Source organism: Heterodontus francisci, chromosome 26 (genome assembly GCF_036365525.1).
Source record: "Heterodontus francisci isolate sHetFra1 chromosome 26, sHetFra1.hap1, whole genome shotgun sequence".
Taxonomy (NCBI): domain Eukaryota; kingdom Metazoa; phylum Chordata; class Chondrichthyes; order Heterodontiformes; family Heterodontidae; genus Heterodontus; species Heterodontus francisci.
In genome coordinates, this window is record NC_090396.1 from 69,298,875 (window position 1) to 69,312,768 (window position 13,894).

Sequence of the window (13,894 nt, forward strand, 5' to 3'; positions counted from 1 at the left end):
TCTGGTTGATGGTAGTCACAGTTTTATCCAGAGTTGGGCTCTCATCCAGTTCTTTTTTGACAGGCTGTTGTTGGATGCGGTTGATGGCAGTATCATGCACTGTGCACTTGGCACTGAAGAGAGTTTCAAAGTGCTCCGACCAGCGATGCAGGACTGAATCCTTGTCAATGTTTAGGGTCTTGGCATCGGTGATCCTCAAGGGGTTTTGGGTTTGATGTGCTGGTTCATAGACAGATTTTAGTGCTTCAGAGAAACTTCTTATGTCGCCAGTATCAACGTACAGTTGAGTTTTTTTCTGAAAGTGCAATCCACCAGTCATTTTGGATGTTGAAAGGTGCTGCATACTTGATATGAGGCTGTCTTTTTCTCTTGGCTTGCTGGCTGAGCCAGGTGAGCCTGATGAGCTGACCTTTTTATTTTTAGCAGAACTTGAATTGCCTCGTCATTTTCATCAGACCAGTCCCTATTCTTCTTGGTGCTGGGTCCGATGACCTCGTTGGAAGTATCCAGTACTGCAGCTTTGATGCATTCCCAGAATTCTTGTGGAGTGGAATCAGCAGTGAGATCAGGATGTTCCAGTCTAGTCTGTAAGATTGCTTGATATCTAACGCTGCAAGATGAGGTTTGCAGGTTGCTGACTTGAAACTTCTTTCATGTGTTGTCTCTCGGCCTGTTCTTGGGCTTAGGCTTGAAGTGGAAGTTTTTTTTAATTTCCAAAATATACTTTATTCTTAAAATTCTGTAAAAATTACATTGCCAAACAGTTTCAAACAGCACCAAAAAATACAAATATTGCAAGGCAGATCAGTTTCCTTCAATACTATCATGAGTTTCTTCACAACCCTTCCATTTCACTATTGTCATGCCAATTACAGTTTTACATTTACAGCAAATGAAAATATTAACGATACAGTTCGAGGGGTTTCCCATGGATCCAGCCCCTCAGTTCAGCTTGGTGGGGGGACCTTACACTGTGGTCTTTCCCCATTGAGCCTTTGTTGCGGCTGTCCCAAGCTTTAGTGCGTCCCTCAGCACGTAGTCCTGGACCTTGAAATGTGCCAGTCTGCAACATTCGGTGGTGGACAACTCTTTGCACTGGAAGACCAGCAGGTTTCGGGCAGACCAAAGGGCGTCTTTCACCGAATTGATAGTCCTCCGGCAGCAATTGATGTTTGTCTCGGTGTGCGTCCCTGGGAACAGCCCGTAGAGCACAGACTCCTATGTTACAGAGCTGCTTGGGATGAACCTCGACTAAAACCACTGCATCTCTTTCCACACCTGCTTTGCAAAGACACATTCCAGGAGGAGGTGGGCGACCGTCTCTTCCCCACCGCAGCCACCGCGGGGGCATTGTGCGGAGGGGGCGAGACTTCGGGTGTGCATGAAGGATCTGACGGGGTGGGCCCTTCTCACCACCAGCCAAGCTACGTCTTGGTGCTTGTTTGAAAGTTCTGGTGATGAGGCATTCCGCCAAATGACTTTGACGGTCCGCTCGGGGAACCATCCGACAGGATCCACCATTTCCTTTTCCCGTAGGGCCTTGAGGACATTCCGTGCAGACCACTGCCTGATGGATCAGTGGTCAAAGGTGTTTTCCCGCAGAAACTGCTCCACGAAGGATAGGTGGTACGGCGCCGCCCAACTGCATGGAGCGTTCCGCGGCAATGTTCCCAGGCCCATCCTTCGCAACACCGGGGACAGATAGAACCTCAGCACGTAGTGACACTTGGCGTTTGCGTACTGGAGATCTACACACAGCTTGATGCAGCCGCACACGAAGGTGGTCCTCAGGATGAGGGCCACGTTGGGTACATTTTTCCCGCCCTTGTCCAGAGATTTGAACATCGTGTCCCTCCGGACCCGGTCCATTTTAGATCCCCAGAGGAAGCGGGAAATGGCTCGGGTGACTGCCACGGCGCAGGAGTGGGATATGGGCCAGACCTGCGCCACGTAGAGCAACAATGTGAGCGCCTCGCACCTGATGACCAGGTTCTTACCCACAATGGAGAGATCGCTGCCCCCACATGCCCAACTTTTGTCGTACCTTGGCTACTCGCTCCTCCCATGTTTTGGTGCACGCCCCGGCCCTTCCGAACCATATCCCCAGCACCTTCAGGTAATCTGACCTGACGGTGAAGGGGACAAAGGATCGGTCAGCCCAGTTCCCAAAGAACATGGCCTCGCTCTTGCCGTGGTTAACTTTGGCTCCCGAGGCCAGTTCGAACTGGTCGCAGATGCTCATCAGTCTGCACACGGACAGCGGATCCGTGCAGAAGACGGCGACGTCATCCATGTACAGGGAGGTTTTGACCTGAGTGCCTCCGCTGCCTGGGATTGTCACCCCTCTTATGCTCGCATCCTTCCTAATAGACTCAGCAAAGTGTTCAATACAGCAAACAAACAAGACCGGGGAGAGAGGACAGCCCTGTCTGACTCCAGATTTGATCGGGAAAATTTCCGATTCCCACCCGTTGATTGAGACTGCGCTACTGATGTTTGTGTAGAGCAGTTGGATCCAATTGCAGATTCCCTCCCCAAACCCCATTTTGGAAAGCACGTCCATCATGTAGGTGTGCGATATCCTGTCAAAAGCCTTCTCCTGGTCCAGGCTGATGAGGCAGGTGTCCACCCTCCTGTCCCGTACGTAGGCGATCGTATCCCTGAGTAGCGCAAGACTATCAGAGATCTTCCTGCCGGGTACAGTACAGGTCTGATCGGGGTGAATCACCAACTCCAGAGCAGACTTGACTCGACTGGCTATGACTTTGGACAGAATCTTGTAATCAACATTAAGCAGTGAGATGGGCCGCCAATTTCTGATTTCTGCCCTCTCCCCCTTCTGCTTGTAAATGAGGGTGATGATGCCTTTTCTCATGGATTCTGACATGCTGCCGGCCAGGAGCATACTCTCGTATACTTCCAGCAGGTCCGCGCCGACCCAGTCCCACAGGGCCGAGTACAACTCGACCGGTAAGCCGTCGCTCCCGGGAGTTTTACTAGTCTCGAAAGACTCGACGGCCTTTGTCAGCTCGTCCAGAGTTAGCGGCTTGTCCAGTCTCTCCCTCCTGCTGTCATCTAAGACCTCTGTGATAGATGACAGGAAGGACTGGGAGGCTCTGCTGTCTGTGGGCTTCGCGTCATACAGCCCAGCATAAAAGGATTTGCTGATCCTTGGTTTGTCGGACTGCGAAGACGTTACCGAGCCATCTTCTTCCTTCAGGCTGCTGATAACAGAGCTCTCTCTGTGTACCTTTTGGAAGAAGTAACGCGAGCACGTCTCATCCTGCTCGATGGAGCGGACTCTGGACCGGAAGATGATCTTGGAGGCCTCCTTGGCGAAGAGCGAGGCCTGCTGGCTCTTCACCTCTTGGAGGTCCTCCTTGACCTCGACCCCCATTGACTGCAACCGGAGTAGATTTTGCATAATTTTCTGGAGTCGGGACATCTCCCTCTGTCTCTCTCTCTCGCCTTCTGAACACCTTTGTGGAAGTTCAACTTTGAACGAACGAGCCGGTGGTCTGTCTGACAGTCAGCACTGGGAGCACTGGGCATGACTCTAGAATGCAGGACGTCCTTTAGGTCACACTGGCACACCAAGATGTAATCTGTCAGATGCCAGTGTTTAGAGTGGGGATGCATCCATGTGGTCTTGAAGCGATCTTTTTGTTGAAAGAAGGTGTTGGTTATGGACAGCTGCTTTTCTGCACAGAGTTCCAAGAGTAAACACCCGTTTTCATTACAGTTTCCAACTCCGTGGTTTCCGAGCACTCCCTTCCATGCCAGGCTGTCATGGCCCACTCTGACGTTGAAATCGCCAAGGACGACAATTTTGTCCTTGGGAGGGGCATTCTGGATGAGTTCACGGAGATCTGTGTAGAACTTATCTTTGTCAGCTGAGTTAGCCTTCAGGGTTGGAGCATAAACACTGATGAGAGTTGCATGCTGCTGGTCTTGGAGGGGCAGGCATAGGAATATGATGTGTTCAGAATGGTCAACTGGCAGGCTTGAAAGTTTAGTGGCGTTAGTCTTATTCACCAAACAAATGCTTGTCTCGCTACCACCCAGTTGGCTTGCCGCGGTCAACAGGCATCTCTTAATGTGGTCAAACTACGGCACAGAAGGAAACGTGAACTCCTAACCTCACTTCAAAAGGTGGAAAAAGAAGAAAAATTCTGAAACTTGCCTGCTGGAACGTGAGAACAATGCTCGACTCTGGTGACAACAGCTGCCCCCAACGACCTCAGCCCTGGTGGCCCATGAGCTAGCCAGACCCGACATTGATATAGCAGCCCTGAGTGAAATCCGCTTCTCGGAGCAAGGCAACCTAACAGAGCACAATGCTGGCTACACCCTCTATTGATCAGGTAGACCACAAGGTGAACAAGGCCTCATCAGTGTCAGCTTCATGGTGAAGAAGACTATCGCCACTAAACTTTCAAGACTGCCAATCGGCCACTCTGAACGCATCATGTCCCTGTGCCTGCCCCTCCAAGACCAGCAGCATGCAACCCTCATCGATGACCTTCCCTCCATCATAAGTTCAGAAGTGGATATGTTTGCTGATGATTGTTTAATGTTTAGCACCGTTCACGACTTCTCAGACACTGAAGCAACCCCTGTCCATATGCAGCAAGACCTGGACAACATCCAGGCTTGAACTAATGAGTGGCAAGTAACACTTGAGCCACACAAGTGCCAGGTAATGACCATCTCAAACAAGAGAGAGTCTAACCCATCTCTCGCGATGTTCAATGGCATTACCATCGCTGAATCCCCCACTAGCAACTTCCTGGGGCTTACCACTGACCAGAAACCTAATTGGACCAGCCACATAAATGCTGTGGCTACAAGAGCAGGTCAGAGGCTGGGAATTCTGCGGCGAGTAACTCACCTCCTGTCTCCCATATGCCTGTCCACCATCGACAAGGTACAAATTAAGAGTGTGATGGAATACTGCCCACTTGCCTGGATGAGTGCAGCTCCAACAACACTCAAGAAGCTCAACATAATCCAGGACAAAGCAGCTCGCTTGATTGGCATCCTATACACCACCTTCAAAATTCACTCCCTTCACCACCGAAACACAGTTGCAGCAGTGTGCACCATCTACAAGATGCACTGCAGCAACTCACCAAGGCTTCTTCGATTGCACCTGCCAAACCCGCGACCTCTACCACTTATTGGTGTATCTACGTCCCAAGGACTGCAGGGGTGCAAGAAGGCAGCTCACCACTACCTTCTCAAGGGCAATTAGGGATGCGCAATAAATGCTGGCCTCGCCAGCAATGCCCATATCCCATGAACAAATAAAAAAAAAACTTGCACTTCTGTGAAGCACCTTGGGATGGTTTTCTCTGTTAATGTTTGGCATCCTTCTATCAATGCACAAACAATCCATTTAAGTAGGGTGTCTTCTCTTGGTGCACCTTTCTTGATGGTGGTGAAGGCCAATCCTTGAGAGGCAGGTGCAGCACGTGAAGCTGCCAGGTGAAGCTATGAATTGTTGTTGTTGATGTTGGCCCCTGTTGCCAAGCTGCTATAGCAACTGGTCGTCGTGGTAGTGCACACAAGTCCATGGGATGTGTCGCCATTTCCCTCTTTTGCCAGCTAGTGACTCCCAAGTGCGATAGTTGACAATTAGGGCCTTGCAAGCATCCTTGAAGTGGAGCTTTGGGCGCCCCACTGGTCATCTGGCCCCAGCTGCCTCACCATACAAAAGGTCCTTGGGCATGCGATTCTCTTCCATCCTGCAGATGTGTCCGATCCACCAAAGCCTCCTGTTTGCTTAGTGCCAACATACTTGGGAGCTCTGCCTTTGAGAGGATTGCCGCATTTGTGATTTTGGCCTGCTACAATATACCCACAATGCACTGCAGACAGTGAAGATGGAAATTATTGAGCTTCTTTTCCTTGTAGCTGTAAGTCACCCATGTTTCCAACCATACAGCAAGGTGCTGAGAACACAGGCCCTTATAAGCTATGAGCTTAGTCCTAAGAGTCAGCTTGGTGTTATTCCTTGCGCGTTTCGCAAGTCAGCCAAAGGTAGCTGCTTTCCCCATGCGTGTATCAAGCTCTGCATCAAGGGACAGATTGTCTATCACCGTGGACTTAAGGTAGCAGAATTTGATAACCACTTCCATTGGGATGTTACTTAGTGTGATCGGGGTGGAGATGCAACACCATGTCCCATGACTACGGTTTTCTTGATGCCTATAGTCAAGGAGAACAAGTTACAGGCACGGGAGAGACAGTCGGTGAGTCTTTGTATCTGAGTTTTGGTGTGAGCTACTCGGACAGCATCATCAGTGTAGAGGAGTTTTCTGATTGGGACGTGATGGATTGTAGAGCTTGTCATCTGACTTAGTGTGCAAGTAGACTCCTTCCATATCCTTTGCCTTCTCTTCTATGTTCAAGGTGCTATGTAAATGAAAGTTGTTGTTGACTTCCTTTAGAGTCGCCAACAAGAGGCTAGACTCTGCCCCACGTGCAGGGAAGGAAAATCAGATGAAGAATCCTCCTGCTGTTGTGCTCCTAATGAAGGTAGGTTTATGGCACAGTGAAGAAGGATTAGGAGCAGGTCACCTGCCTGCCCTCCCTCCTGCAGCTAGCATGTGATCCAGTGAAACCAAGGTAGAAAGGTGGGCGTAGGAAATGAAATGAAAAGTTCACCCTCAATTAAATAAACAAAGGCACAAACTATTGATTAAATTTTAGTTCATTTAGTTTAATAGCTGACAGCTGAATCCAGTAAATCCTAATTGTTATTTGAGATCATTAGTTGATGATTTTTTACATCAGTGAATGCTTATTTAAGATGTAATTTTTTTTCAGAATCAAGCAGGAAGGTTTGACCAAGAAAAGCTGCACCTGGAGCACCTTCGTGAAAAGAAGGTAATGAATAAACTACAAGGCAGTAAGATGCCTGTTATTATATAATTCGTACCATTAGCAACATGTGGACTAAAAAAGGGCCTCAAAAGTTGTATATGTGTCAGATGGACTGCAGTGGTTCAAGTAGGCTACTCTCCACCACCTTCTCGAGGGCAATTAGGGATGGACAACAAATGCTCGCCTTGTCAGTGGTGCTCATATCCCATGAAAGAATTTTAAAAATGTATCAATAACTGGATTAACTGCATCGCTGAAGGATTTTAAGGAATTGTAAGCAGAGAAGTTTGAGCATGACATTTAACAAAGAATTAAATTCCTGTGAATTATTTGCATTTTAATTGATGGGTATTTAATTTGTTGTGTTTTAATGGTCCTGCTAAAAGCAACAAGATTGGTTGCTATTGCAACTTGTGTGCAGCATTGTGAAACAAAGAGTTGTGATTAATCGATGTGTTTTGGGCTGGAGGAAGGTTTGTAGTGGAGTTCCCCAGGGATCAGGGTTGGGACCCTTGCTTTTCTTGATCTATATTAATGACCTAGACCTTGGTGATGATACGAAGCTTGGAAGCATTGTGAACTGTGAGGAGGATAGTGTAGAACTTCAAAAGGACATAGCAAAGTTTGTGGAATGGGCAGACAGGTGGCAGATGAAGTTCAGTGCAGAGAAATGTGAGGTGATTCATTTTAGTAGGAAGAACATGGAGAGACAATATAGAATAAAGGGTACAATTCTAAAGGGGGTGCAGGAGCAGAGGGACCGAGGTGGATATGTGCATAAGTCATTAAAGGTGGCAGGACAGGTTGGGAGAGCAGTTAATAAAGCATACAGTATCCTGGATTTTATTGATAGGGGCGTAGAGTACAAGAGCAAGGAAGTTATGTTGAACTTGTATAAGACACTAGTTCGGCCTCAGCTGGAGTATTGAGTCCAGTTCTGGGCACGGCACTTGAGGAAAGACGTGAGGGCTTTGGAGAGAGTACAGAAAAGATTCACAAGAATGGTTCCAGGGATGAGGAATTTCAGTTATGAAGATAGATTGGAGAAGTTAGGACTGTTTTCCTTGGAGAAGAGAAGGCTGAGAGGTGATCTGGTAGAGATATTCAAAATCATGAGGGTCTGTACAGAGTAGATAGAGAGAAACTGTTCCCACTCGTGAAAGGATCGGGAACGAGAGAGCACAGATTTAAAGTATTTGGTAAGAGAGGTAAAAGTGGCATGAGGAAAACCCTTTTCACGCAGCGCGTGGTTAAGGTTTGGAATGCATTCCCTGAGAATATGGCGGAGGCAGGTTCAATTGAAGCATTCAAAAGGGAATTAGACAGTTATATGAAAAGTAAGAATGTGCAGGGTTACGGGGAGAAGGCAGAGGAATGGAACTGAGGGCGTTGCTTTTTCAGAAAGCCGGTGCAGACATGATGGGCCGAATGGCCTCCTTCCGCACTGTAACAGTTCTGTGATTCTGTGACTTCAGTTGGTAAAATATATTAATATTTCAGATTTGAACCTACATTAAGGGTGCACCTGGCTTGTAGAGGCCCCCTCGTAGCAGTACCAGAGATAATTCCAATAGACAGCTTTCACAGCAGTTTGAATCCAAAGTACAGAAAAAAAAATAGTGATTGAAGATGATGATCTCTATATCGTTGAAAAAGTGGATGCCAGGACTGACTAGAAGTGTCATCACTTTGATTACCACAGGAATAGAATGGATTATCCACTGAGAGACCACCAGCAACATTGGGCCAATTTGGAGCATAGGCATCAGACCATAACAGAAATAAAGTAGATCATAACACATATTCCCGAGAGCCTGCCTATGAGGCTATAGAGTTTGTAACTGTAGCCATGAGACCACTATAATTTGGAAGATGACATTACACATGTTCAGTATTACCACACTTGAATGTCAGTTTTCTTGCAAGGAAAGCCATCTGAATGTAACGAATGGAGCAAGACCAATTTATTTAACATGAGAATTAAAGGGGAAAGATCAAAAAATACAGAACAAAAGCAAAGGATACCAAAAACACAAATCGGTGAGGACAAAATCGATGAAAAGAATCAGTGTGTGGTATCCTGCCTTAGGTACAAGATAAAACTGACATCAATCTTGCTTAGGCCCACCATGTGGTTAAAATCTCTGTACCACACTGTAGCATTTATCACCAAAACAGATTAATAATCATTCATTTCATTGCTGTTTGTGGGATGTTGCTGTACAAAAACAGCAGCTATATTTGTCCAATTGTACAAGAGCAAGGAAGTTATGTTGAACTTGTATAAGACACTAGTTCGGCCTCAGCTGGAGTATTGAGTCCAGTTCTGGGCACGGCACTTGAGGAAAGACGTGAGGGCAATAGTGCAATAATAATAGTGCAATTCAGTCATTTACTGTATGTAAATGTTTTGAGATGTTTGTGAAGGACAAGTTAATTGCCCATGATGCTCACCACATTTCGCTGCTGGCCAGAGCTGACACTAAATTGTCACAGTTGACATAGTAAAATTGAATAGGAAATTTTGACATGACAATTTACAAAAAGAAAGATTTTCCTGACCACAGGACATTTCAAAACACTTTACAGCCACAGAAGTACTTTTGAAGTGTAGTCATTGTTATATTGTAGGAAATGGTAAAGGTTGACATAAAAGTGTGACCAAAAATGATAAGAATGGGAATTCAGGTTGTAGACAGGAAATATGCACTGTAGATGCGTTAAAATGAATGTAAACCTGTCATCAGGTCACTTGATTTACTTCTCAATTTTTGTTCCCTGTTTTTTCTTAAAAGGGATAAAATGAACATTAGTAACTCCAACAGGAACAGAAATGCACATTGAGAAAAAGTTGTAATTCATAATGGATGATCTGATTTGCATCTTGGGGATTTATTGGACTTTGGATATTAAATCTGTACTGAACTAATGCCTGATCTTGGTAATCCGATCACTGCAGGGGTTGAAATGAATGAATGTAGTGGGTGTGTATATGTATAGAAAGTGGAATGGAATTTTCATTTTCTGCTTCATTATCATTGGTGCAGTTGAGTACTGTGAATTTACTTTTTCTTTGTAAATAGGTGAAAAGTTCATTAAGTTCAAAGGTATATATCATACAAGAACAACTGCGCAGGGGGGTGAATTTTTATTGGGACACCATCACTGTGAAAAATTATTTGCCAGAACTTTCATAATTTGCTTCTAAAGGCACTGCCCAACAATATTAATCATAGTGAAATGTTTGATTGCAGCACTTGTGAATGATGTTTGTGTCAGAAATGACACTGAGTATTTGAGTTTTTAAAAAATGGAACATGATCACCATCTATTTATTTTGGAAGCAGAATCCTTTCAACTATAAAGTAACAGGAGCAAGAAAAGTGTTTTTTTCCTGTGTGTTGCAACACCTTAAAATACCCAGTTCCATTTAGTCTTGGATGCTGTCATTATGTAGTACCTGTTTTATGTGTGATATTGAATAAAATGTTGCAGTGAAACTAAATGTGATGCTATCATTAACTGTTGTAAGCCGCCAATCATGGATGGCGCAGGCTAAAAAATTCTGTATGTGCACAACACACCTGCTTTGTGCTGATGACCTGCTGCTTTCCGTCCCAATAAAGCTGTAAAAGACTGGCAATGGTGCACAGTTTTAGAGCCCAGCAATTAGAACAGCTGCAAGGATCTTTTTTATGCTTCCAGGGAATGGGGAATGATGGCCAGTGTTTCCTCTAAGCTGTTTGCTAAAAGTACCACAAGGCACGGGAGGGCCTCTAATTTTCACTAATGTAATAAACAAGATTCAGTGGAAGGGAGATGAAAGAAAGGCTTGATCATTTGGGTTTTTAAAATATTAGTGCTGTGTTAGCTAGGCATTCAAGCGACTGATTAGTATTGTAGTAGATGCAGAGTTTGTAATAACAGAAGCACTGAAACTTTAAATGCTTCCTTTAAAGCTGTCAGTGCAGCAGGAAATAAATATAAACCTAGTAATTTACAATTAATTTATTTAATGGGAATTATTTCCACCCCTTGTTATTCACTTGGATCTCCAACTACCAACTGTGGCCCAAGAGGTGAATGACCTGCTCCATGCCCAATACCACTGTTGAACCAACTGCTAGGAGGCAATTTAGAGTATTTTGGGAAGTGCATACAACCTGTTTTTATTTTATTTATTGATATTTATTTTTTATTTAGAGATACAGCACTGAAACAGGCTCTTCGGCCCACCGAGTCTGTGCCGACCAACAACCACCCACTTATACTAACCCTACAGTAATCCCATATTCCCTACCACCTACCTACACAAAGGGGCAATTTACAACGGCCAATTTACCTATCACCTGCAAATCTTTGGCTGTGGGAGGAAACCGGAGCACCCGGCGAAAACCCACGCTGTCACAGGGAGAACTTGCAAACTCCGCACAGGCAGTACCCAGAATCGAACCCGGGTCCCTGGAGCTGTGAGGCTGCGGTGCTAACCACTGCGCCACTGTGCCGCCTGTTGTTTCTCTCCTTCCTCCCTCTGCCTGTTGCCTTTCCAGAAGAGCATGACTGACACCAGGAACTCAACAATACGGAGGATTTTAGGCGTAAACCCAGATATTGCCATTCCATGGTGTCTACCTGTATTCCTGTTTTAAAGGAACTTTAATTTTGACCTGACCAGAGCTTTTCAAACTCAAATTATCATTGGAAACTTTCCTTTATGATTCCCACCTGCTGGATCCATTTTTTTCGGTAGCATGAGAAAAACAGAATTTATAACTAAGTTATATACTAGTGTGGATGCTACACTAAATAGAGTACATTCTGGGAAAACTGGAGTTGGTGGTGCACAGAGATCTGAGGGCTAGTTGCACAATCCCACAGTTTCAGTATGTGTGTAGGTCAGAGACTGGGTTACATCATTGTGCCCCAATTCTGCAACCCAAGCTCCCTGCTGGGCATGTGAAATCTGGCCACTGGTCAATAAAACCTTTGCTTTCTTTTTTCCACTAGCTCTTTCTTCCCATGATCTTTACACTAAAGTAGCAAAAGGTTTAATTATGACCTAACCAGTCAGTAAACAGGTAGATTGATTGACATAAGGTGACCAGTGTAAATTGTAAGAGAAGGAGCATTTTTCTATTTTCCCAAATTCCAGCAATACATTGCTGCTGGGAGGGGAGATGTAAGCCAGTCTGACCTTAGCCTTGAAATTTGGAGAAATTACTTCGTGACTACTCCCTCACTAGCTAGTGAATTGGTTGCATTTGGATACTTAACAGTGGGCCCCATTTCTAGCCATTGAGGGAAATATGCCTGCTGGGCACTGGTTAGCTAGAACTAATGGAATTTTCGGGATATCCGGGCATCCTGCTAGTCCTATCCCTAAAAATGATGTTATGACAAAGGGATACATGCAGAAACAGTGTCTCGCTGCCAGGAAGAGTGGAAACAGGTTTGAGCCCAATTTTTTTTATTTGTTTCATGGAATGTGGGCATCACTGGCAAGGCCAGCATTTGCTGCCTATCCCTAATTGCCCTTGAGAAGGTGGTGATGAGCTGCCTTCTTGAACCGCTGCAGTTCCTCTACTCACAGTGCAATTGAATTGTATCCCCCAAGCACACAAAATACCAAGACTCCAGGATTCAGCAGTGTATCTACCAGCAGAGATTTATTTTATCCACCAAACTATTGACTAGACTTAACAGAATATTTGCTTTATTTACTGCAATAAAAGTTTTTTGCTAGGTATCAAGTATTCGAAAATTATAATATACAATTGATTTTCTTCTTGCTGTAAAATTTATGTAACAAATTAATAGTTTAATTTTTATTTTATTTTAGATTCATGCCTTGCAGGCTGAGAGAGACCAGGAGAAAACAGATGCAGTGAAACAAATTCGCAAGTTGGAAGAAGCCTATCGGTAAAGATGGCCTATTTTGTCTTTGCTTTTTAAAAGTTGTTAACCTTTCAGCTTGGCTCAGCTGGCAGATCTTCTGGCTTTTGAGCCCAATGCCAGAGATTTGGGCACCTATTCTAGGTTGACACTTAAATGCAGAACTGAATATTGGATGTATTAATGTATTAAAGCGATGCCATATGCCAGTTCTGGTGGATGTTAAAGATCTCATGGTAATAATTGAAGAAGAGAGAAGCCCTTCCAGTCATTGGCGTTGCTACCATTTTTATCACTTGTATTATCTTGCTGAGCGTAATGGCTGCCACAGATGCCCAGTAACTAACTGCACTCAAAATAGTTCATTATATTCAAAGCACTGAGCAATGTCTGTGAGGAATGTGATACAGTATTTATGAATTCAAATCTTTTTTTTCCACAAGCACTATTTCAGGATCAATTCTGAAAGGCCCTTGCCTGTTTATATTTTGTTTGCTGTGGAAAATCCTCAGTGAGTTCTTGTTTTCTTAGCTACAGCTGGTAGGAGACTATTAGACTGTGGGCAGGTGATTATTCAGGTAAAAGTCACAGCTAGAATACAAATCTGCTTAACTATAGCTGACTAGCATTCATGTCGTTCAAAGATTTGCAGCTTTTAGTTCTAGTGCTGTGGGATTGTGCAACTAGCCCTCGGATCTCTGTGCACCACCAACTCCAGTTTTCCCAGAATTTACTCTATTTAGTGTAGCATCCACACTAGTATTTAGGTATAGCCCTAATGAGGAAGAATGTAGCTGCTTAGAAAGAAGGAAATCTTTTCCTCGTTGGAAACTATATTAGAATATACTGAGTAGTTTTTAAAAAAAACAGAAGTCAAGAATGTAAGGATTTTTGAGCTGTAAACAGATAGGATTGCTACCTTCATTGTAACAAGAAGCATATAAGAGATTTCATTCCTTCCACTGTAAAACCATCATGTTCCACAGCTGTCCCATAACTTAAAAAGAAAAGCTTGCACTAACACTAAAATACAACCAATGATGGCCAAGAAAAGACCTTCTAGTCCATCCAACCTGACCCACACAACTGCAATGCCCTGTGCATCCCAATGTAT

The 13,894-nt window shown here is 44.7% G+C and overlaps 1 protein-coding gene across 6 annotated transcripts in view; it reads left to right on the forward strand.

Moving 5' to 3' along the window:
* Positions 1–13,894, forward strand: part of cep112 (centrosomal protein 112) — a 669,222-nt gene that overhangs the window by 343,287 nt on the left and 312,041 nt on the right. For all 6 annotated transcript variants that reach the window (XM_068058509.1, XM_068058505.1, XM_068058504.1 and 3 more), the window contains 2 exons: positions 6,832–6,891; positions 12,728–12,807. In XM_068058509.1, the coding sequence (XP_067914610.1) occupies positions 6,832–6,891; positions 12,728–12,807 (140 nt within the window). The remainder of the gene's footprint in view (positions 1–6,831; positions 6,892–12,727; positions 12,808–13,894) is intronic.